This window comes from Rhipicephalus microplus, chromosome 9 (assembly GCF_043290135.1).
Source record: "Rhipicephalus microplus isolate Deutch F79 chromosome 9, USDA_Rmic, whole genome shotgun sequence".
In the NCBI taxonomy this organism is placed as follows: Eukaryota; Metazoa; Arthropoda; class Arachnida; order Ixodida; family Ixodidae; genus Rhipicephalus; species Rhipicephalus microplus.
The window spans coordinates 104,262,337-104,288,092 of NC_134708.1; the positions used below are offsets into that span (position 1 = coordinate 104,262,337).

Here is a 25,756-nt window from a genome sequence, read left to right on the forward strand (position 1 = left end):
AGTTCACTGCTGAAATGCATCTAATATTTACCTCAATCATTGTTTCGTACGCTGTAGTTGTATCTGGTTGCGCAGAAAACTGAGCAAGGGAGTCGGGCTTTGCACTACTCAAAACTACCTCGGCAGGTGGCGCTGCGTGTCCGCAAAACTCCAGACTCAGACGTCTATACCAGCCCGGTGATTGTGTTTCGATATGGACGCCGATACGCTTACGTGGACTCAGCGAAAAATTTCTGCGATGATATTTTGGACCATACAGGGTTATAAGACGGCTTAGCCCACTCGATTACGAAATTGTTCCCGATGGCATCACGAATTCTCAATGACGCCGATCACGATCTTAGGTCGTCCATGCCATGCGCCGCTAGCCGTTTTATGTGCGTTAACGAACTCTGTCTATTTTTTGTTGATGTTGTTGCTGTATCGTAATTTATTGCTTCTTTTTTCTTACATCATATTCAAACTTTAATTTTCAGTTAAAGCACTGGGACGATGCCTTCTTTAGAAAGGGGCAACGCCATGTTCATTTCTTCAAGTTTTGTTATCGCCATGTTACGCTAAGTTCCGCGCAAACCACGCCTACGGCGTTTGAGAAGTTTCGAGGCTGTAGTAAACCATTTTGTTAAGATTTTTACCCACACTTCGTGAATCTTTCAGGTTATTCTGAAGCCAACGTCGCTGCTAGTGATAATGCTAGAATGTTCAGTAGCAAGTTTATAACTGCCAACACGTTTCACTACTGTCGTACTACTGTTGTACTACTGTAACCCGACTTCTGTAACCTACTTACTGTAACCCGACTTTCTGTTTACCGGGCACAGGTTTGCCAAATAAGCTGTTCGACCTGACTATCAGTCTACCGCGTTCAGCCACGTCACGACCCCATGACATTATACGTGCACAAGGTCATGTGTTGGGCCGACACTGCGGGCTGCAAAACGGCTTGGCTTGCAAAGGCTGGCAGTGTGATGTCGTGCTCCCTCCTTTCTTTTTCTTGCTTCATGGGGGGAGTAGGGCGCCCAAAATTTTTGACGAATTGGAGAGCACAAGCTCGCACAAAAATTTGCCTGCGGCATCGGAAGGAAGTGACCACTCCATTACTCAATTTTTTTTTTCATGAAATCGGTTTTGATGACAAAGCTAGTGTGTTATTTCGAGGTGATGATAATATATGACGACACATTGGTGATAACACATGAGTGCTTTCTGGAGAATAGAATTTTTTGTTAGATCAAGAACTTCATAATCTAGAACTTCATTAGATGAAGTTTTAACTCAACCATATTAGTGACTTATTGATTAAGTTTCTTTTGGGAAAAACTGACCCAATCTCAATCTAAACAGCGCCATCATTACACGACATTATATTTTGGGGTGAAGAATCAAGGTAGAGGCTGGAAGTATAATGATGAGTACTATTATCTAAGCAATCAATCTGGTTTTAATTTATTTGTATGAAAGCAAATGTACACTTATTGATTGATGTGTGGGTTTTAACGTCCAAAAACCACTATATGATTATGAGAGACGCCGTAGTGGAGGGCTCCGGAAATTTAGACCAGCGGGGGTTCTTTAACGTGCGCAAATGTACACTTAGCTTTGCATGAACTATATCATGAAAAAGCATAACATGTGTGTGTAGGATTACAAATCTTCGAAAGAAAAGGGATGCAGCCGTTTCTTACATTTTTATGTTAAATAAAATATTTCTTACTGAATCATAGGACTGCTTCTAAGAAAACATTTGCACGGCCTTTCAGGGAACCAGCAAAAAGAGAATACGATTACGCTGACTGCAATGAAAGAAAGTACAGCATAACAAACTTCAGATACAGACACGACTTCCAGCTTCTTTCCTGAACAATTGCTTTACATAGACTTCATCCAGTCGGTATGATGCATAGTTATTGCTGCGCACATGTTCTGCCATATATTTTCGTATCCCTACTGTTATGATATTGTTGCCGCTGCTATTTGAACTTCCCTTGTGTAGATACTCACCAAGTCAGCCAAGATAAGCTTGCGAACAATGCCAGCACAGACTTCTCTAGACAGCTTGTGTTTTCTACTAATGAAGTCATGCCTTAATTCTTATGTACAAAGGTTAACCACAACATCGCAATTACAATGTATATGTGACGAGCTTTCACTTAAAGGTGCGAAATGAGAATGTACTACTTTTGTTGGACAATGGCATGGTGGAAGATGAAACTGCATAAGAAGAAAAAACTCCATGTTTGCCCAATTCTTCTCGTTCCAGCCAGCCTCGCTTAATCTCAGTTTTTATTTGCCTATGATAGAACAAAAATAAAACTATTCAGTCATTCACGCTGCTGTGCACAACGTCCGTCCCCTTAAGGGTGGTGACCTTGACATTTGGGACAAAACCAGAGCAGGGGGCAAAAGTGATGCTCTAGTTGTACAATGTTATGATGTGCGAAAGAGTATTTTGCTCTTTTTTCACAGAAAACACCACTACCCACCACTTTCTTCGACCAAAGTTAACCTGCACAAGGTTGCAGATGAGGTTTTTAGGAAATTAAAACATGACATATGAACTTTACACGAGAAAAGGCTCTAATTTAAAGAGACGAATTAAGGCATACTTTCTTAGTAGTTAAGCTTTGTATGTTCAATCTTCATTTTGCTTACTTTTCTGAACTGTCACAGTTCATCTAAGCTAAATGTAGCTTTAAAGGTTCACGTTCAATCTGTATTGTACGTAAAGAGAGAAATAAAGTCACTGCAGCACAACCACAGCTCAAGGCAAGTGGGAGTACTGGGCAGCTTCTAAAGAAGTGTCTAGTTTGACGTTTACGGTGGAACTACATTAAAAGAAATGCAAAAACTAGCTCACCTCAAACACACAAGACGTGTAGCCTCTATCAAAGGGAGAAAAGTTAGAAATGAGATGAATGTCATCTCCATTCCAGGAAGTTGAAGCATACTTTGCATTGATACTCATTCCAAAAGTTTTGGAGGGTCCGAACAATATTCATGCACAAACATGTCCCACTAATATTGGCCTTTCTGACTAATCAGATGAGACTGCAAAAATGCGGCAGCATATTTAAATTTATCATGAGTGGTAGCGTAAAAAGAGCATGGTTATATTACCTTGAAGCAAAGCAGTGCTGCGTGGGACACATGCTAGAAGCTGTCACATACTAGCCTTTATTCTGAGGTTTTGGTTATAAAGTATTTGCTAGCCAGCAAAATAAGATACCTGATGAAGGTGTCAGGACTACGGTTATGCATACTTCCACAGAAAAGTAGAGGTGTGTATGTGCTGCTTGGCAATGAGGATGTAACAGAGTTTTCAGCATGGGTGAAATGCCACACAGATGTGTACGTGTCATGGCGTGGTGCAATACTAAGCATAGGTTCATAGTTCAACAAAAAAAATCCGGACACCACTTGTCCAGTATCTATATTGCCTGTCAACTTGCAACGCTCTCTGATGTTCTTGTCTCTCCTACTTTATCACGCTACCAAGGCGTCTGAAAGCCACAAAAGAACGGCTGTTGTTTTCGAAGACCAGCTGACTCGGTAACCATATGTGACATAAACACTGTACTTCCGTTTCTCTTGTTATTTTGATTGCTACCATAAGTGATGCATAAGCAGTCTCACTTATATTTCCTGCTCTTGATTTGTTGGTCTCTTTTGCTTCTGTAAAGCTATTAACTATCACAGTCATTTGGGGCCTTGTGTTTTCAATAACTTAGTTTGCTTTTACCTCGTAACTTCCACTTCTCCAGTTCTTAAAAGGCCCCTGAAAGTAAAAGTTTTGTTTGCAACCTTTTCACAATAACTTGTTGCTTTGCATAACGCTAAAACTTCGATAACATTGGAATTGAATCATGCCTGCTATAACGCAATGTGGAATCAATGCTAGCATCCTTATTTCAGAACTATTTTATTGCCCGCCTTAATACCCAATAAACGAGTGCCCCGCAGTTAGGACTGCTTTCCAGTGACTAAACCCAGTATTCAGAAACCTAACTTCAACTCCTAAGCCATAGGTCCGCCCTTAACGCGTTTCAAGAACCAACCTTATACTTATCGCAGAGCTTTCGTCTTAATAAATAGAGGCCCTGCAACGCTTTTTAGCATGGCCAGAATTCTTAGCCGACCAGTTGTAGAGGCTCCCAACAACACGCGAGCCAAATACAAAAGCGCAGAATGCGGTCTCAAATTCACAATAGATTATCAAATTCAGCTCAAAATTGCTTTCTCTTCTCTCTACAAATCACGAAATATGCCTAAAGATCACTCGTGGTAAGCCCATCTATCAACCTTCGGCCTATTTGACCATGGCGTGCTCGCTCGTTTCATAAAGTGCTGTCGGAGGCCGCTACTTGTCTACAGGTGTGCACGCGATCACACAATAAAAGCCTCGCATTCGAGGGAAAAAAAAGAACAAAATTGCTCAAGGCCATGAGGCGCGCGTGACGTTTTTCTGTGGCCCTGCCATCCCTCTTTGCTTAGCTTTCAACGCTTTTGTCGGGATGAGAGAAGAAGGCATGCAACTGCAGCTTGCGACAAATTTTTGTAACTCCACTCGCACTGGACGGATTCTGAAATTTTTTTGCGGCGTTGAATTCGTGAGGCAATAACCTCTTCCAGTGAAATTATTCCATGGTTACCTGAAAACTGTTTCAGGGCCCCTTTAAGCAAGGCTGGTTAAGGTAGCCCATGACCTACCTTAAGGTTTTCTTAAGCAGCGTGGAGGAGTTGGAGAACTTTGCGTATTCCGCTGATTATGTAGAGCGCAAAATATTGAATTGCGCAGCGTTCGCATACACGTCACCGCTGCGGCAAGGCCTCAACAATAGACAGAACCTGGTGACCTACCACAAGCAGGACTTTTTGTGCTGTCGCCGCTTCACAAAACTTGACGTGAGGAAGCTGCTCGCTGTGCTGTTTGTTCCGGAAACAATTCATGGTCATGAGTTTTCTGTGCCCGCGTCTCGTGCAGCTCCTTATTGCATCACACTTTTTGTGCAGTTGGCAAACTTCAACTTTAGAGCGATGGTCTTGTCAATGTCTTATAGCCGACTAGGTCACAAGTATAGTCCAACACATATCTGCTATGTTTGCGAAAAAAAAATTTTCCAGTTGTTTGGTAGGCCATACATGAATGCACATTGTGTTGGCTGTTGAAATATATAGACCTTAATAAGGCGTACTAATCACAATATTAGGGATGTTTCTAAAACTCACCTTGTATTTTTCCTATAACTTTTTCGTCCTTTTGTAAGTAGTCTTATTGCGATAAGTTGAGGTCGGTTCATGAATACAGCGGATATATTCTCACTGCCGTATTCATGAAATGTCTAAGTTATCGCGGTAAGGCCATTTATGAAATAGGAAGAAAAATAAATGTATATGAAAAGTAAAAGATAAGTATAAAAAAACCCCTTTTTTCTTGTCACAAGCACGCCCTACGAAAGGCTTTGTTAATTCCTGAAGTATAGCTCCGGGGTGCGAGGCTAAGTAAAATTTTGCTACAAAATCATTACCTCGGGCAGCAATAAATAAACTTTATGGCAATAAACCAATAACAGTATGCAGAGAAGCATCCAAATGCAAACAGCAGAAAGTTTCGTTCAGGGACTGGCAGTTTTTGGTGAAATACGCGTTTTTCGTCTAGCTACTTTTTTGTAACTATCTTCGAAGCAGTGCGGTCATCAGATTACTGTGGTTATCTCGATGTCTTGTACAATTTATGTGTTTGTTAGTCTTAATATGCTTCCTACAGTGTTTGCCATTTTCTTTCACGTTTAAATTTCACCTTGTTTATTAGATAAACTGAGCAGTATTACAGCATTATTTATGAATATGCATTTATTGTGGAATAATGCACTCAAGTAAATTACCAAGACAAAGTAGCAATGTCCTGGCGGATTTTATCAACAAGTACCAAAAGGGACACCGTGTGACTTCAGACAAAATAAGAAAAAAAAATGTAAAACAGTTCGCGTAGAATTCAACACATCATACATACGTGAACGGCCTATCAAACAACTAGGAAAGTGTTTTCAGCACTTCTAGAAGTTTTACCGGTATGAGAAAAAGTGTTTTTTTGCAAACATAGCAGATTTCGGCTTGACTACACTACACGGTCAGGTACGAAACATTGACAAGGCCATCACTCTGAAGTTGAAACTTGCCAACTACGTAAAAGGTGCGATTTATTAAGCAGCTGCACGAGACGTGGCACAACAAACCCATGACCATGATTATTTTCCGGCAGAAACAGCACATCGAGCAGGTTCTTCACGGCAGTTTTTGTTAGGCTTGAGCGGCATGAAAAGTCTTGCTTGTGGTAGGTCATCGGGCTCCGTCGATCGTTGTGGCCTTGCCCCTGCGGTGACATGTATGCGTACGCTGTGCCCATCAATATTTCTTTTTCGCACTCTACATAATCAGCGAAATACGCAAAGTTGTCCTCCCCCTTCATGCTGTTAAGAAGCCTGAAGATAGGTCTTGGGCTACCTTTACCGAGCCTTGCTTAAGTACGACGAAAGTTTTGCGATAAGTACAAAGTAGGTTGACGAAACGCGTTAAGGGAGGACATATGGCTGCTGTTGACTCAAATAATAGGGATACGTTTAAGTTGGGATTTGAATACGAGGCTGAGACTACAAGCGCTCAGGCTTCGGCGGACGACGCTGAATGTCCTGTTTTTGAATCGGGGAACCCGAGGGCAGTGACGAATGAAACCATATGAAGCTTCGACCGTGTTTTTTTAAGCAGTGCTGGCGTAAGCAGCCAAACAATACTCGCCTGACGACTGGAAATCACGCGGGGCCTCCGTCTACATCAAACCAGAAAAGGTGTCAAGAGATGCTCACAACTCAGATGAGTACTTGCCTTTACGTTAAAATCAAATAAGGATATCTTCTAGGCAATGCTCGTCACTTATGGTCGGCCAGAATGATCTCAGTTTCAGGACTCTCAAAAGATACAAGCAACTTGAGTGTGAAACGTTGGTGCCAGGAGTGCCTTATAATAAGAAAAAAAAGAGGGATGGGCAAGTAATGGAACAAGATGACAAATGCCGATATCTTCCCTTCCGTTCCACATTCAAAACAGTGCATAATTCAAATGACTAATTTACCAGAGCTAATATAGACTGCATGTACAGTGAACATTACACAAGCTGTGAAGGTTTACAATCTTTTCGAGAGGTACAAAGATTATTTATATATGCAACACTACCCATTTTACATCAAGCAAAAGAAAACTGGTTCAGTTTTCCTGTTTTGTTTGCAAGTGCTTGCAACGCGGGTAGTGTGAAACATTAGGCAATAAGTAAGAGAGAAATGAGACAGTACACTTGCCAGCGCTGTGCAGACAGGGGCATTGACTATATTTAGAGTAAAACTTTGTAATAGAGTGCAGTAATTTTCACGCAATAACGAGGGCAAGAAACACTCTATTGAAGTGCAATTTTTTTATGTTAAAAACTAATAAACACAGATGGTATTCAGAAAACTGAAGCAAAAGCATGTGACCATGTAAAAGCCTTTGTCGGGTGCTCGATGTAACAGCAGTATATTTGCTACTACATACACCTCATATATGTATTCCCCATGATAATTCATATTTGCACTGATCTTGCTATCAGCTATGCAATACAAGCTATTTGAATGTACATATACTTATTTGCTTACTGGAGCTTTTCGTTTATTGCTTTCATTGTTGTTTCCCTGACAAATTACGATGTGTTCTGCTGAACCTTAATCCGGCATTGAGTTTTTGCAATTAGCAACAGCCGAGTAGGGAGGAAACAACTGCCGCTTTTATGCATTTCACGTAACGTAAGTACACATAATCTTCACGTTCTGACCGAACAACACCTAATGTAGGTTAGTTTGTAGAAAAAGAATTCCAAATTTGGTGCTACATAATCAATTTTATTGTGCTACGCAGTTGCACCACACTACAACAATGCTTCTGCTTCATTATACATATTTTAGTGATGTGCTTCTGTGTTTATGGAATGTTCTGATGTGCCTTTAGAGTGTTATCTATAGCATGAACTGCTACCTACAGCTGATATATGGCTCTTGACTATTAATAACGAGTTCTTTTTGCACGTCTATTACAAGATTTTATTTGTTACATTATTCAGAAGCATTTTTGTAAATATAATCGAAATCACAGTGCAGTAGATATGAAAGTGACTCTTTCTTAACAAATGTGGCATATACAAGTGATTTGGCTGAAATATTCATTAGAGCGATTTTCAAAATAAAACGTTTCTTGAGATAGAGTGGTTCCCATCTAATGCACATTTATCACTTTATTTAAAACACAATGCAGGTGTAAGACTACTCAGCCAGGATGAGTATAACTGCAAAAGTAGCCTGCAAGTATTCCAAAAGAATAAAAACAAACACCAACATCTGAACAGCAAAATTATCATATGAAAGGTTTATCAAGTCTATAAAATCCACAAATTTCATTTATGAGAACGGTTGTACTATCTATTTGTCAAAAAAGTCTCGAAGGCATTAGTTCTTGTTTGGCGTGAAGTTACGCATTGCTGGTTATTGTGTCTTTTTAATTTCATAGCTAATAAAGACAAATACTAAAGCATTAGGTTCAGAAGAGACTGTTATTTTTGAGGAGAAAAAGAACCTCAGGCATTTATATTTTCTTCACAGATTTGGAGTTTCTATACGTTTTCTAAGTATGAACAATGGCTGTTGGCAAGTCGGTGCTATGGTATTTAAAAAAAATGCATGCAAATATTTCAGAACCATTAGTATATGATAGTGTGGTAATTTCTTAGGATGATCTTTTGAGGTAATGTTTAGTAATTGGCCCAAATTATATTGTAGGTTAAAACATAATTATGCGAAAACCTTTGTCTTCACCAGTGTCATAAACTCATAAATCATTGAATATTTGTCACATTCAATGTTCAAATTTTTAGTTATGCCCGCAGAAGAACTATGTTCCTTCTAATCAAATACATAGCTATGTACATACCTGGACACACATATATGTGTGAGTGCGCCTCTCTGTGGTGCAGTTAGCAAACTTTACAATGCTCATAAAAGGTCTTATACCATCAATATCAATGCAACTAGGCATAAATCACATATGGATGCACATCAATTTGTGAGCACTCTACACAGGGTGTTTTAATTAGGAAATATCCTGAGAAAATACAAAAAGATATTTCCACGCTGCCTTCAAATGTTTTTGTGGTACCAGGCATCTTAAGCTGATTAGAGACATCAATTAGTTACAAGTGAAGTGAAGAATACTGAGTTGAATAACTTTTTATCTGAGGAAGACTTGTGGTCTGGCCAAATGGGGAAATGGTAGCTCTTCTTGTCAATAGCTCGCTGCCGCTTTTTGAATTTTATCGAAAGTAGTTGCTGGCATTTACTAGCGAACAAAAAATATGCAAATTTCTCACAAAAAACTGAAGCTCGGATTAAGGCAGCTGCCTTGCTCTTTCTAGATATCCAGAATGCGCTATTTCGTTTTACCAGCCGTTGATTGACTTCGCTCTGTTCTTGGGCGGATTTTGTATGCAATTAGAGCAAGTATGGCACACTTACGTTATATAGATGCAGACGCTTACAATCGCCATTGTGAACAGTGACGTTTTCGTCTAGCTGTTTATTTACCCCGTCGGAGCTTCGGTTTTGGTTTAGGTCATGACTTTTTTCAATTTCACTGCTCCGCGGTGATTGCCAGGGGCTGAATGTTTTAAACTTTAAAGGGGCGGTGGGTTATTTGCAGAGGAAAGATATTCTCCTATTCAACCTAAAAACGATTTTCTGGTGGTTAAAAAGTTAATTTATTTTCTTTATTTAGAGACATGATTGTTGTGTCTAGTACTTTAATGATGCCTCTCTTATCAAAGCACAAGAAACTATGAAGGCAGTGAGCCCATGCTCCATTTTCCTTGATTTCAAAGATTGTCAGACACATTAATATTCATAGCCGATTTGTTGTCATATATGGCAGTATATACTATAGCTTTATAATAGCCCTTATATATATATATACAAGTACACTTATGTATGGGATTATACAGCTTAATAAGTACCCTGATATGAGACATAAAGTCTCTCATGCATGGCAGTACAAAACCTCATAAGTGCATTATATTCATGTAAATTTGCTCATATATGAGAGAATGTAGCCATATATAAATCACTTTATATAACAATATAAATTCATATATTGCCATATCTGATTTTATATAGACATACGTAAACCACTTTATAAACCTTATGAATTCATATATGGCCATAAAAAACTTTATAAGTGGCCCTATATTATCGTATAAGGCCTTATAGAAAACATATATAGGCCATATCTGGCATTTTCGTAAGGGATGTACCAACATGATTACATGCTACGCTTAAATTGAACTTTTTGACGTTTGGCTAGCTACACATATACTAAATTTGGTGTTAGGTGATGTCAATGGATGAGGAAAGTGTGACTGGTGCAAATGCGATAATCATGACTTGTGGGTCATCTAAGAACATGACAACATACCACGCTCATGATGCGCTCGTTGCCGTTTCGCTAGCTTCGCATATAGCGAACTTAGTATTACGTTGGGTCAATGAATGACGAATATATATGACCGTCTGAACATAACAATCATGACATACTTGTCATGTAATAACATAACCACATGCTACACTCATGTTGCGCTCGTGGTCGTTTTGCTGGCTTCACATATGCTAACTTTAGTACTACGTGACGTGAACAGGCGATGAAGGCAACTGACACGTCCAAATATGATAATTATGACATACGTGTCATGTGAAACATGACTACATGCTACGCTCATAGTCGTCTCGTGATTGTTACGATAGCTTCACATATAGCAACGTTGGTGTTACGAGCCATCAATGGATGACGAAGGTATATGACTGGTGCACACAAGATAATCATCACACAGAAGTCATGTACGGCGTGATTCATGTCCGCCTGGCAACGTTGTGCTGATTTTAAAGTGACATATTGACCTTCCTAATTTGTGCTTCCCAAGTCATCTACTCTTACGGCACGTGGGATCGGCCAATATTGTTTAGATTACATCAAGGATCTAGCCAATAGTTTTGAATCATGCATAAAAATTAATGTAGACGGCTGCGTACTGTACCGAAGAATAACTAACGAAAACAACAAATTACTTCTTCAAGCTGATCTTTATAGCGTATCTCATTGGTGCAATACGGGGTTCATGGTTCTTAAAGCAAAGAAGCGTAAAAGCATAACCCATCACACGTTTTTCAGTATCTAGGAAATTTATGAACGACACAAAATTAACTAAATAGGAACAGCCTAATAGCTACTAGTACTTTAATCTTTACCTGACCAATGATCTATTGTGGCATTATCTTTGCATAGATTAATACCAACGCTAAACTTTTTCCTCGTTATCTCCACCCAAACTCCCGCCAAGCACCCCCACACCTACATCAGAGCTCTAGCAAACATCAGTACGATCGTGACTAAAGTACGCGTCCACCGTATCGCACATAGCTCAATCAGCGTTAATTTGACCTTTCAAAACTGCCCGAAAGCGCTCATCCTGCTACATTTCTAACAACTTTGCTACTACTGCCAGCGTGACTTTAATGAGATCTACCTTACAGCTTCCGATTTCTGGCCATTAAAGAAGTATCTTTTTTTTATTGCAAAAACTTTTGGTCTAGAATAATGTACTTATAGAGAAAATAATCACTATGACGTGCAACGCATTAACCACACCAAAGCTCGAAGAATGTGAACCCTGAAGCCACGAGAAAGGCAACAAATATTCAGAATTGAGTTGCGTTCCGTAACCATCTCTTCTTCGACCTTGTTCGATCGCGGTAGTGAGGCAGGGTAAAGTGTTACACAAAGCCGTTTGTCGCGCTCAGCGTTTGCTTTTTCTAGTAGTAGCCATTCACGACATATCCGTCACAAGCGCACGTCTTTGTCGTCAACGACAGTAGGGAAAAAGTTGACGAAGTGGATCTCGTTTAGCGGATGCAGTTGGTAACAGACACTGCCGCCTATAATCATTTTTATCTAATGTGGGAGGTGCTGTTTGGAATTCATAACTTTTGAAATAACTTTTGTATTGGTGGTGGAGTTCATTGCGAATAATTTTTCATTGCTAACTTACTCACGAGAGACCTGTTGTGAGAAAGTTGCTGAATACTTATTATGCGAGCAATGAACTTTAACTGCAGTTATTTTGCAACCATTATTTCAAGTGCGGATGCCTTAGAGAGTCTGGCTTTCTTATGCTGCCGTCGCAGCATGATCTAACAGAGGTAAAGGGCCCATATAAAAAAACTGTAGCTTATTCAGAGATCGCAAGTGCCAAAATCTTCTGCTTGAAGTTCTTCGAATGCGCTGACGATCATTTTAAACGGAAACATCACTACTATCGCTGCAAGCACACCAGAGCATAAGCCACGAGTTCAAAGTGAAAGATGAAGCAAAGAAAACTACAAGGAGAAATTAGGAAAAGAAAAAGTGGGGATAAAAAATATCAACAAAAATGAAGAGAAAAGAACTCAAATATAAAGAAACAAAACAAAACAAAGAGGATGAAAAGAAGACACCTGAAGTAAAACAAAGGCTGCTGACCTCAGCACTTTTTTCAGACTTGGCAGCAATACCTCTAAGCTGCCGTAATATTTCTTAGTACCTATTATTGCCCCAATGGCCCGAAACTGCTTAGCAGTTTTAACATTTACAGGAAAAACTGTTATGAGATCACAACTTGGGTCACATGCAGTTGTCCACCACCGCCACCACCGCTGGGGTCTGGAACCCAAACAAAAACCTAGCACCGATGACACAGTGGAGCTCAAACCCGTGTCCGCAGGGTGCCAGCCCAGTATTCTACCACTGAGTGACACCAGAGCTTGTGATTAATTGACAAACTTGCCTTGGGCAAGTGTGATGTTGGGTAAGCAATCATGGTAATACGACTTATCAAACGTTTTAGAACAGCCAAAGAATAACCAGTCGTCGAATACGCGAATAGCGTAACGAGTGGGCCGTTCAATGCTCCAACTCATCCCAGAAGCTTGTCTTTGTTCCCCTATTAACTGTGGCGCATACCCAACACAGTCAGAAATCCTCATCGTCGTCAGCCACTGCATGAACGATTGGCACAGAATTCCTTGCAAGTGTTTAGCGGATACCACGTTTCTAAGAATAACAAAAAATAGCACAGCGAAAGCAAGCCTACTGACCGAACAAGTTTAATAATAATAGTCTAGTGGGTCGTAAACATGTGTGTTTGCAATACTTTCCCCATGAGTGTTCAGAAAAAGCTCTGAAAGGCCACCATTCAGCTTTCGCTGTGACTGTGCTGTGGCTTCCGCGCAGCCCTGGCGTTTTTCAAGTTTTCAACACTTAGGAGTTGATTTCCAGGGACAGTGGTATTGTGTAGCACTGCCAAATAATGATTTTGGAACGAATGAAAACTGCGAACTTCTGCTTGGAACGCGTCTTCCTTCCTAATTACAATGCTTTGTGTGCTTGGGGTTGGTGGAGGGTCTTTCAACTCATTCCGCTCCAGTATTGGTATAACAGATTTATCAATGCGAGATAACTACAAGTTTGCAGCTACTTATCAATTTTACAGCGAAGGATTTTATCTGATTACAACTCGGATCTCGTGCAGCACCATTGTCTTCCGCTGAAGCCGCCACCACCGGTGTTCCTAACCACATCGCGCGAAAATAGAAAAAGAAAACGTATTACCAATGACAAAGTGGGGCTCGAAACTGGGTCCACTGGGTGCCAGCCCAGTTTATACCACTGAGCAACGCTGGTGCTTGGCTCTAGTTGGCAAACTTTCCTTAGGCAAGCATGATGTCGAGCGTGCAATCTCGTTTATATAAATTATCAGGCGTTTCAAAACAGCCAAAGAACATGCATTAGTCGCGCATTGCGAAAAGCGTAACGAACGGGTCGTCCAATTATCCAACCCTTTACAAAAGCTTGTTTTTGTTCAGCTATTAACTACGGCTCACACCCACTTCAAGCATAATTCGTCATTGATTAGCGATGAGGAATTACGCTTGAATTCAAGCAATAATTTAGCGTATACCACGCTACTCAGAAGAATGAAAAAAATAGCATAGCGAATGCCGACCTACTACCGTAAATTTTCTTTATTAATGCCGCAAAAGGCATCAACCAATTGTGCTTGCAGCAGTTACCCAATGTGTAAAAGTCTCTGAAAGGCCACTCTTCTAGCTTTCGCTGTTACTTTGCGGCGCCTTCCTTGCAGGCTTGGCGTTGTTTAAAGGCGATAGTTTTTCTTGGGGACGTTCGACGCGAAAGTTTTGGTCTGTATGTCTGTACATTTGTATGTTTGTTCATTCTTAACGGTACCAGATGTTTGAAACGGCTGATGCGATTCGCAGCGCCCAGAAATGTTGCTCAAGGTTTAGCGCTCATACTTGTGCAATTGGTAATAAAAATCAATTATTGCGCAGGTCTGGGGCACAATAAAAACAAATATCTATTCTGAATGTGCGTTTTTCACTCGAAAAGGCATACATACGTAATTTTAAGGACCGTAGCGATTATCACGCTTCGCTGATCATGCAACGCTTGCACAAAAAGACGAGTGTTTTCAACGCTTTGCTAAGACGAGACGGTGGTGGCATCCACCCATCACTTTGCGTTCTACACCTTATCACCTCCGTAACTGGCGCACATCTTTCTCCGCGGTCGCGGATGCCTTCGTTTTCGAAGATACCTGCCAGATGGCATTCGTTTTTAACGTGCCTAGATGCGCTTATTCGCCTCCGTTACACGCTCGAGACACTCTAACGCAGCACCTTCTGAATACTATTCACCTATTTTCTTGCGCCGAACATCAAATAAATGTTTTGTTCACGCTCTACACACGCGAGACTGTCGTCTTTCGATCGACGACATTTGCAGATTAACATGCTGACACGGGGCCAACCTTTTTTCTTGATGATTGTGTTTATTTACAGCTACTTGAGGCGAACCTTACGTATCACAGAATGGTTGTGACGGATAATAGGTTTCATGTGAGCGCCCTTATTTCTGTGACAGAATTGTTCCTCATCATTAATCGTGCAACAAAATTTATTTTATGTGCCACCATATTTGTATCATGTCTTTTTCACTTTGCCAAGTTCTGTATTATGTCATGAAGTGGCAAGATTTTCTCAATTTCGATTTCTATGTTTTCATGCTTTACAAGAATTGAAGCTGTTCTAAACTTAGAAGTACGACATGATCCCTTTTTTTGCGAACATCCTTAGCTGTCCCTCTGTAATAGCGACTACAGAGCAAAGCAACTGAAAATTATTATTACAGCTTCCTATGCAAGTGCCCTAACGTAGGACATAATAATCAGCAAAAATAAAATTGTATGTGCAAATGGCATCTTAGAAACTTCTGAGAAACGTATTTTAAAGACATTTGAGTGGGCTGCTTTTTTTATTTTCAGCATAGTTTTTCTACAATGTGGCGAGGTCTTCACAGTTTTATAGATATTTATCACAAGGTATTAGGTCAAGATATACGACGTTTCCTAAACTATGAGTTTTTATGTGGTGTAATGTTCTAGAATTTTTATGATCTTTAATAAACGTTTTAAATACGGCAATTATACATTTAGAGCAACCTAGGTTGTAGTCCGTCGATGTGCATGTCGTTGGTATGCACAGCATTGAGAAAAAACTTGGCCCCGTAATTTAATGTTAATCTGCAAATGTCGTCGAAAGACGATAGACTTGCGTTTGGAGAGAGTGAATATTTTATTCGCTGTTCTATGCGAGAAAATCTGTGAATGTTATTTTGGAGGCGCCGCGTTAGGGTGCCTCGAGCGTGCAGCGGAGGCGAACGAGTGCATCAAGTCACGTCACATGTGAGACATGAGCACTATCAGGCAGTTTTCTTAGAGAATAAAGCCCCTGGCTTTGAGACTGGTCTGCACACCCGTCGCAAAGATGGTAAGGTGTAGAACGCAAGGCGACGGACATGTGCTACCTCCGTCTCGTCTTAGCAAAGCGTCAGAAACACGTGCCTTTTCGTGCAAGCGTTGCATGGTCAGCGCCGCATGATAAGCGCTACGGGCCTCAAAATTATGTATGTCTTTGCTAGTAAAAGATGCACATCCAGAATATATGTGTTGTTATGGTGCCTTAGACATGCGCATTAATTGCTTATAAATTGACAATGGCACAAGTACAAACGCTAAAGCTTGAGCTACATTGGTGGGCGTCGCAGGAAGACAGGTACGCGGGCGGGCAGGCATGCAGAACTTTTGCCAACACTTTTGCGTCGAAGGTCCCCAATCGTCTTTAAACAAAGCCAGGCGTGCCCGGAAGACACCGCACGGTCACAACGAAAGCTAGAAGAGTGGCCTTTCAGAGCCTTTTCAACACACTCATCGGAAAGCTGCTGTAAACACACATGCTTAATACCCACTACGACATTATAATAAAAAATTTTGAGTTGTAGCCTGGCATTGGCTATGCTATTTTTGTCATTCTTCTGAGAAGCATGGTATCCGCTAAACACTTGCAAGGAATTTTGTGCCAATTTTTCATCCAGTGGCTGACGACGATGACCAAGTATGCCTGAAGTGGGTATGTGCCACAGTTAATAGGTGAACAACAACTAGGTTTTGTTATGTATTGGAGCATTGGACGACCCACCCCTTACGCTATTCGCATTGTGGTACGACTGATTGTTGTTTGGCTGTCTTAAAATGCTTTATAGGTCATATGAACGCGAATGCTTATCCGACATCAAGCCTGCCTAAGGCAAGTTTGACATTAGGTTCGAAGCAGCAGGTTAGGCTTTATGGTAACTTACTGGGCTGGCATCCAGAGGATTTTGGTCTTAGCCCCACTGTGTTATTGGTGCTAGGTTTTACTATAACTTCGCGCGATATTTTACGGGTAGCGGTGGCGGAGAGATACGGCGCCGCGCGTGACCCAAGGTCTGATGTCATAACAGCTTTCGCTGTAGAAGAAGTCCCACAGTCCCTCATCCTACTTCACTCTGCTACACAAGCGACATAATTGCCTTAAGCCCAACGAGAGGAACTCAATCTCGAAACGGGCGTTCTCACCCCCAATCTTACCACGGGGATGTCGGCGTTAGCGTCCAGTATCTTTCAGGTCATTATGTTCCCACATTGCTCGTTTTCTCTCTCGCTGAATATATAATCAGCGGAAGCTAAAGTTAGTTACAGCGTAACTACAGAAGAAATAAACAAAAGCAAATTAGAGCGCAGCTTTTTTTTTTTTGAAGCCATGATTTCTGAAAACAAAACTGAATAACGTAAACTAAAAAAGGCAATCAACGTGCAGTTTTTTTAAATGGTAATGGCATTTATTTACACGTGTTCTTCGCTGCTCTGTTGCACGCAAGCTGTACTTCCTCTATCATTGTTATTATTGAGTTCTTACCTACGCGCATCTCTTTCCTGCTCCTCCTTTCCAGAATTAGAGTTATTGCTCCAGGCGCAGTAAAGGACCTTGCAAGGCCCGTGAACTCTGAGATTACCGTAAGAATCACTGTAAGAAAGACGACAGACTACATCATGTTTTTGGCCGACTATGCAACAGAACCTGTCGTTGCAAGCTTTGACGATCTAGTGACTGGAGGTCATTACTTTGTGCCACATTTCACTGGGAACTTTAACGTTAGACATGTGTATGTGGTGAGTGTTTGTATTGTATGAATTTATTGCCATATTCTCTTCTCATGGGCTGTTGTCACCCCGTTTCACTGTCTGTAATTTCCCGCACAAATTATTCCCACACTGTTCGAGAAGCTTCGAGACAGCAGTAGATCTGTTTGTTAGCATTACTCCCACCTTGTGAGCAATACAGTTTATTCTGGAGCCTACGTTGCCGCTAGCAATAACGCTGGAATATTCGATGGCATTTGTATAAAAGACGTCACGGCTCGCCGCTTGTCAGTTGATCGACAGCCGAAGCTCTATTGGCCGCTATCAGTGCCATTGTCTTAACCCTCTATTGCACAGCGTCCCATACTTGGCACATACCATTTACCATTTTTTCCTGAAGATGTGGGCTGCTTTCTTGAGAACGAGATACTGTTGGAGTTATTCTCATAGTTATGCGCTATTAATAAGAACAAGTGATTCCTTATGTCTTGAACGAAAGCCAAACAGAGGCAAATGCATTTTGGGATGTCGCGCCCAACTCGGAGGGGGCAAACGCGAGAAATCGGTAATTTTTCAGCTAAAGCTTTTATGAGATCACAACTCGGGTCACGCGCAGTTGTGCGCCGCTAGTGCCTCCGCCGCCACCGCCGGTGTCCGTAACCACCTCGCGCGAGATAAAAAAAATTACAGCATGTCCATGGAGTGAATGATAATGAGTGGGGCTAAGCATCCCTCAGCGCGTCTATGCTTCCGTCCGTCTGTTCGTCCACCCTACCGTCCGTGCGTTCTTCCATAAGTCTATCCAATTGTTCCGGCGCCCGTTCTTGAGTCCATCCATCCATTTGTTCGTTTGTACGTCGATTCGTCCGCACGTCTGTCCATCTGTGCGTCTGCCTTCTAGTCGGCCTGTCCTACCATCCGTGCGTCCATCTAGTGAACGCTCAATGAAGTGGTATCTCGCATCGACTGCGGCACATATTCGCCACACGCATACATCCATCTGCCTGTTCGTCTGCCAGTCTGTCTGTTCGTGCGTCCATGCGTCCGTCCAATAAATGCTCCGTTCGAGTCGCCGATGGGGGAACTGCCGCCATTATTGGCATGTGCTCTGCCCTTGTGACTATCGCCGATAGAAGCACTGCTGTTCTTTTCACCACTATAGAAAAACCCTCATGAAGTAATTCTAGGCATGCATTTTCTTACCGCTCACTCGGCACTTATAGATCGTTAAGCCGGCTGTCTTGACCTTGAAATTCCTCTACTTTCTGAATTGACCAACCCACCCAAAAGGCGCCTTTGCTGCATTGATTTCGCACGCCTTCCGCCTAACTGTGTCACACCTATAGACCTCTTCTCTACACCACCTGTACCTGACGGCGATTACATGGTGACACCAATTCGAGCCGTGATGCTTACGCATGGCGTCGTTGTTCCGCACACCATTTTGACAATCGTTGAAAAGCGCAAATGCCTTCCTATTGTCAATTTTGCCCTCACTGCCCAAATTCTTCCACAAGGTATCTCCCTGGCCAAAATTACTGCTCTACAAGGCAATACGGTTGAACCCTTCAGAAAGGATAAGTGCTGCACCTAAGACCATGAACCAACTCTATAACGTTCATCGGCCGTCGACGTTGACCACATGGTGCCATCAGACCTCGCTCCTGATCAAACGGAAGCCCTTCGTCAGTCCTGGAGTCCTTTAGTGACAATTTTGACTTCGCCAGCGCGGCTTTAAGACGAACGAGTGTTGTTACTCATCGCATCAATACTGGTGACGAGAGTCCCATTCACTGACGTCCATACCGTGTTTCCGCGTTCGAGCGTACAGTCATTCAACAGAAAGTGTAACCCCCGTATTCAAAAACGCTCCTCAAATCGAATTTCATCCTTCAGTTCACTGAGTTGAGCACTGCGCCACTGCTCGACTGAAATTGACGCTGCGCTTCTCAAGAATCGCTGCAGAATATTGCCGATATGCAGTGACATGGTCTGCCAAGAGATGGCGCTCCCATCGACCTTTTTAAGTCGAGGAGAGTCTTTCAGTGAAGGAGCGTTTGTGAATACGGGGGTAAAAGATGCTTGCAAAAGACATAATCGAGCCCTCTTGTAGCCCCTGGGCTTCTCCTGTCGTCCGGATTAGAAAGAAGGATGAAACAAGGCACTTTTGTGTAGATTATCGGCATCTCAACAAAATTACGAAGAAATATGTCTACCCGTTGCCTAGAATCGACGATGCCTTAGGCTGCCTTTACGGTGCTACGTATTTTCCCACTATCGACCTTCGGTCTGGCTATTGGCATATCGCTGTGGACGAGATGGACCGTGAGAAGAGCGCATTAGTCACTCCTGACGGTCTTTATCACTTCAAAGTTATGCCCTTTGGTCTCTGTAATGCGCCGGCCACATTCGAAAGAATGATGGACTCATTGCTTCAAGGGTTTAAATGGTCGACCTGCTTATGTTATTTAGACGACGTTTTCACTTTCTCGCCCACATTCGACTCCCATCTCAAGTGTTTATCGGCGATTCTTGAAGTTTTTCGTCGAGCCGGACTTCAACTGAACTCGTCAAAATGCCACTTTGCTCGTCGTCAAATAACCTTACTTCGCCACATCGTCGATGCCGCATGAGTCCTCCGGGATCCCGAGAAAATTTGCGCCGTCACGGATTTTACTGTTCCGAAGTCAACAAAAGACGTTCGCAGTTTTGTGGCCTTGTGCTCATACTTTCGACGGTTTGTTAAGGGCTTCGCCATCATTGCACGCCCACTGAAAAACCTCCTGAATAAGGACATCCCGTTTTTCTGGGGTGCTGATCAAGCCTAATCTTTTTCCCAGTTCACGACGCTCCTTACAACACCGCCTATTTTAGCACATTTTGATCCATCAGCTCCAACCGAGGTTCGCTTTGACGTTAGTGGGCACGGCATCGCGGCAATGCTATTGCAACACCCACACGGACATGACCGTGATATAGCATATGCAAGCCGACTGCTATATCTACCGCCGAGCGCAACTACTAAATCACGGAGCGTGTGTCTCGCTCTTGTGTGGGCAGTCGCCAAGTTTCGCCCATACTTATACGGGCGTCCATTCCGGGTATTCACCGACCACCACGCGCTCTGCAGGCTGGCCTCACTCAAGGATGCCACAGGAAGCCTCGCTCGTGGGTCCCTACGATTACAAAAATACACGTTTACCATATCGTACAAAACAGGGCGGTCACATCAAGATGCGGATTGTTTATCACGCTACCCTGTGGAAGGGGCTGCCCATACTGACACCTTTCCAGACCTTCTGTGACGCAGCTACTCAACCTTGGCCACGAACAGCACCGGGATGCTTCCCTGCGAACCATCATCTCACAAGCTTGAGTCAATGCGTCGCGACGCATCTCTACAAATGTTCCTGGTAAAAGACGGGATCCTGTATCACCGTAACCTCGATCCATATGGTCATTACTTGCTCCCCGTCTTACCAGCACATCTTCGTGCGACTGTTCTCAATCAACTTCATGACGCTCCTTTGGTGGGCCACTTAGGTGTCTCTCGCACATACGACCATGTACGTCATCGTTTACTTTGGCCTGGTCTTGCCCGCTCTGTTCGACGCTACGTCGCCGTTTGTGAGCCCTGCCAGCGCTGCAAAAAGCCATCTTACCTACCAGCTGTATTCATTCAGCCGATCGACATTCCCATGGAGCCTTTTTTTCGAGTTAGCCTCAACCTGCTTGGCCCATTCCCGATCTCCAGCTCAGGCAACAAATAGATCGCTGTCGCCATTGACTATGCGACACGGTACGCTATCACACGAGCACTTCCGACGAGTTGCGCAACCGATGTGGTGGACTTTCTGGTATATGATTATATTTTAGTACACAGAGCTCCACGCCAACTTCTCACTGACCGGGGCCGGATCTTTCTATCAGCTGTCGTTGATGAAATCCTGTGCTCTTGCTTTGCCAAGCACATGTTTGCCACTTCGTACCATCCGCAAATGAACAGTTTTACGGAGCGCCTCAACCCCACCATAACCGACATGCTTTCTAAATACGTAGTGGCCGACCACCAGGACTGGGACGTTCAATTGTCATTTGTGACGTTCGCATATAATTCGTCACATCACGGCACTGCCGGCTATTCACCATTCTATCTTCTATACGGCCGAGAACCCACCTTACCATTTGACACCTTGCTGCCCTCGGTCACTGAGTATGCCGGCGAAGCCATCGCGCGAGCCGACCACGCACACGCCAACTCGCCCGCAGCCGCCCGCAGGCCTCACAGGAGCACCAAAGACAGCTCTACAATTCCCATCATCGAAACGTGCACTTTTCACCAGGTTCCCTTGTCCTCCTCTGATCCCCCACTCAGCGTGTAGGGCTTTCTGAAAAACTGCTGTCTTGCTACACTGGACCATATACCACGTCGTTCGCCAGGTGACTGACGTTACATACGAGATCGTTCCGGCTGATTCAACGTCATCATCATCACCTTCGAGGGACATCGTGCACATAGCTCGACTCAAGCTTTATCACCCTCCTTTTACCGCATCCGAGTTGCTCAACCACCGAGACGGTGCTTCTACCGCCGGGGGGGGGGGGGGGGCAGGGGTTACGACACACAACAGCCGGCACAGCCTTGCTGCAAGAAAGAGAAAGATGACGTTGGTGGCTGGTTGTTGATGAACTGTCGCCATCTTGTTCGCCGAGCACGGTGCATCGTATTTAATCTATTAAATAAGTTACCTGTAACCATAATAACGTACACAAAAACATAATGTTTACAAATTGAACTCAAATGCAAAACTTGTTAAAAGTGTAGAAGTTAAAAACCGGTAACAAAAGGGCTAAAAGACTATTAGTACAAATAGGTTAAAATTGTGAAAATGAAGAGGTGTATAAATCTAAAGACATGGAAAAATCACTTCTCTAAAAACTAGGCTATCTACAATATAATTACTACACTCTGTTGTGGTGGTGTTAAATGTCAGTAGAAGCCGCGATCGTGTCACTGACGCACAAGCGTTTCATGTTGCGCAGATAATTTTTAGAACACAGTCTGAGGGTGACACGATCATTTGCCGAATCTCACAACCCCAGGCAGCTGACGACGATAGCGTCGGCGGTGACGCGCTGAAACCATTGAAGGAGATATCGCTGTAAGGGGGCGTTCATCTCCTCCTTGAGCTTCCGGGCCTCTTTGAACGCCTGGAGTATGTTGTCGAAGGGTCAGCAGAAGTCCAGAATCAGGGCTTCCTCGCCTCGTGCCTGGACCAGGTCGGGTCGCAGGCCGGGAAGACCAACCAGTTGGTTCTCCCCAATGACGATCAACCTCCCGAGGGCAGCCTTCTTGGTGCGTGCGATTATGGCGTTGTGGCGCTCTGTCGTTTCCCGGCTCTGCCGCATGCAGTGACAGAGAACGTGCGGTAGCGTCTCCTCACTGTACCCGCAGCGTCAGCACCGTTCGTCCGCTGCAGATACCCAAATGCCTGTGCTGTTTAGGGGAAGAAAATTAAGCCTGGCTTGGTGGATGAAGCCCCCCTCCTTGAATCTGGTGTAGCGGCTGGTCCGCATTAAGTGGGAGGTAGTGGGGTCCGCCACTACACACGCTATCACCTTGCCCTGGTTTGGTTTCGCCTCGAGGGAACGGTCCCGGCTCTGGCTAAGGATGACCCGGAGGGTTTTCGCCGGCTTGTTTTTGTTCCGCGCAGCCACCATGGCCTCTCCACAGGTGATGTGGGCGCCCTGGTATTGTAACTCCCAGGCGACAGTTAAGCGGCGGGAGGCTTCGCGGGCCTTCGTCCAGACAGACTGAAGTTGAGTGGGGGTCTGTCTGAAGTCGCCTTCCGTGTCACCCGAAAGGTAGGCCTTGATGTCCTCGTCTTGAGCATTGCATCGGAGCCGCCTGGAGACCACCTCGTGGAGCGCCTTCCTTGCCCTCTCCCAGACCTCCATGTCCATCGACGTCAGGAGCTTGAAGGTCCCGTCCACCCGGCAGTTGTCGCTAAGCTCCGCCGCCAAACGGATCCCTGCAGGGCCAACTCATGCGCTCCCTTACACATAGTTGTTTGATGTCTGTCCGGCACATAGACTGTCTTCTTGATGAGGGGGTAGAGCTCGTCGTCCAAGCACTGCCTCTCTTCCTAGGTGGCGCGGCCCACCCGCACGGTGAAATTGAGAGCTGGATAGAGAAACGTTCTAATGGCATCCAGCCTCTGCCTTGGGTTGAGCACTGAGGAGAGCAGCTTCCTACCTAGGTGGCTGGCCTCGTCGAAGGTCGTTTGGTCCGGGAGCACCAAGAAGCCCGCAGGTTGCCGCAGGAAACGGTGCCCCTCGTAGTGCGCCAGCGCCGGGACCGGGTCGCTTCCAACTGTGAAAGTGGTGGGCATTGTGAACACCGGGTAGCGCCCGGTCAGGTGAAGGGTTCCACAGTTTGCGGGCTAGAGTCGAAGTCACAGCCAGTCCGAGAGGGCTGTCACGACGTTAAGACAGGCGCTGCAAGGTAACGGGATCCTCGGCGAGCAGAGTCAGGTCATCGCCGTAAGCAAGAATGTTGTGCGGCTCCTCTTCTTTTGACTTGGCGTCATCCAGGCATCCCTGCAGCACAAATTTGTGTTCAAGCACCCCATCGTACGACAAAAAGCCCTACTGACACCTAGACAAGGCCACATGGTCGCCCAACCACCACTGCAGCCGGGTTGTGATACACCCGGCATACAGTTTGGCGATTTTTCAACCAACAGCAATGGGTCGTCAGTTTGTAAGATCCTCGCGGTCGCCCTTCTTGTATATTAGGATGGTCCTCGATAATTTTCAGCTCTGGGGTGCGCGGTGGTATAGAAGGCAGACGTTGAACACCGCCGCCAGGAACCGTCCGTCAGGATATACCTGCCTCCAGTGGTGGTGGGTCAGAAGGTCTTCCCAGGAGCTGTACTTTCACACCTCCGGAGCTTGGCTACGACTTGATCTGGGAGCAAATGGCATGCCTTCTTTTCCTCCATCGTGGGTGCTCGTGACATACGAAGAGTTGTATTCACGGCTACAAGGGCCAGAGTTGCGTGTAGGGGCTTTGGAGGGTGCCTGGGTCGATGGAGCAGAGCTTGGATGGGCCCTCTACATTGAGACGGACGACCTGTCACCGCTTCCTTCTTTATAGTCTCTGTATCAGAGAAGCATTATTAAGGTTTATCTCGTACTGAGGTAGTGTTTGGCGCGAGCCCCAACAGGACAGACATAGATGATCAATGGTGGCTGCCTCGTCGTGGTCCAGGATGGGCTCAAACCACGCCCACTGCTCCACCTATATTGGGCCCCGGCCAAGGTCCCGTAGCTCCGCCATCACCTCCGCCAGGAACCAGGCACACGCGGGCCCCAGGGTGTCAGCTGCTTCGTCCTGTGTGCTGTAGTGGCTGCCGGTGAGGTCACAAGGGGGCGCTGTCAGGTCGGTGGGTGCTCGTCCCGCTTTGCCGATGTCGTCCACGAGTGGCATCGCCTGCTCATCAGGCACTGGTGACTCGATGACGCACCCCATGTTTTGTTAAGGTTGCTCCCAAGTGTCGTCCTCAGTTGAGCTGGCGTACTCTTCCGAGGAGCTGACGTCTTCTACTGCAGGTGCTGCCAGGTTGACAAGGCCGCCCGTCGGGTCGTCGCCCGCGTCGGCCGCCCGATGCACAGGGCCGCCCCCCATACCGTCGTCATCCGAAGAGCCTTGTGACAACAGACTCGTAGAGACGACGGGCCTTGCTCCGTGTATGGGCGCCGCTAGAGCCCCATGACTGTTCGGAGGGGTAGTGGGTGTGACCTGCTGTGAGAGGGGCCCCAAAATGGTGGTTGGGTAGGGGGTGTTGGTCCGCGATGTTCAGCCACTCCGCCGTTACCTCACATTCGATCTGCGTAGGGGAAACCTCTGACGAAAGGGGTGATGTGGGGGTGAAGCCCATTTAGGTGGGCTCTTCTGAGGTGAGCTCCTCGTGCCCCCTGCACAACGGGACCGTCCCGATGGACCAGCTGCAGCAACTTCTGGTGGACCACGGAAAACATTACGCCTGGCCAGGAGTGCCT

General features: G+C 44.5%; 1 protein-coding gene across 1 annotated transcript in view; it reads left to right on the forward strand.

Moving 5' to 3' along the window:
* The window catches only part of LOC142772319 (uncharacterized), a 162,877-nt gene extending 140,019 nt beyond the window's left edge, over positions 1 to 22,858 (forward strand). Inside the window, exons 6-7 of the mRNA XM_075874519.1 lie at positions 17,503 to 17,566; positions 22,736 to 22,858. Coding sequence (XP_075730634.1) covers positions 17,503 to 17,566; positions 22,736 to 22,858 — 187 coding nt within the window. The remainder of the gene's footprint in view (positions 1 to 17,502; positions 17,567 to 22,735) is intronic.
* Positions 22,859 to 25,756: the final 2,898 nt, after the last annotated feature.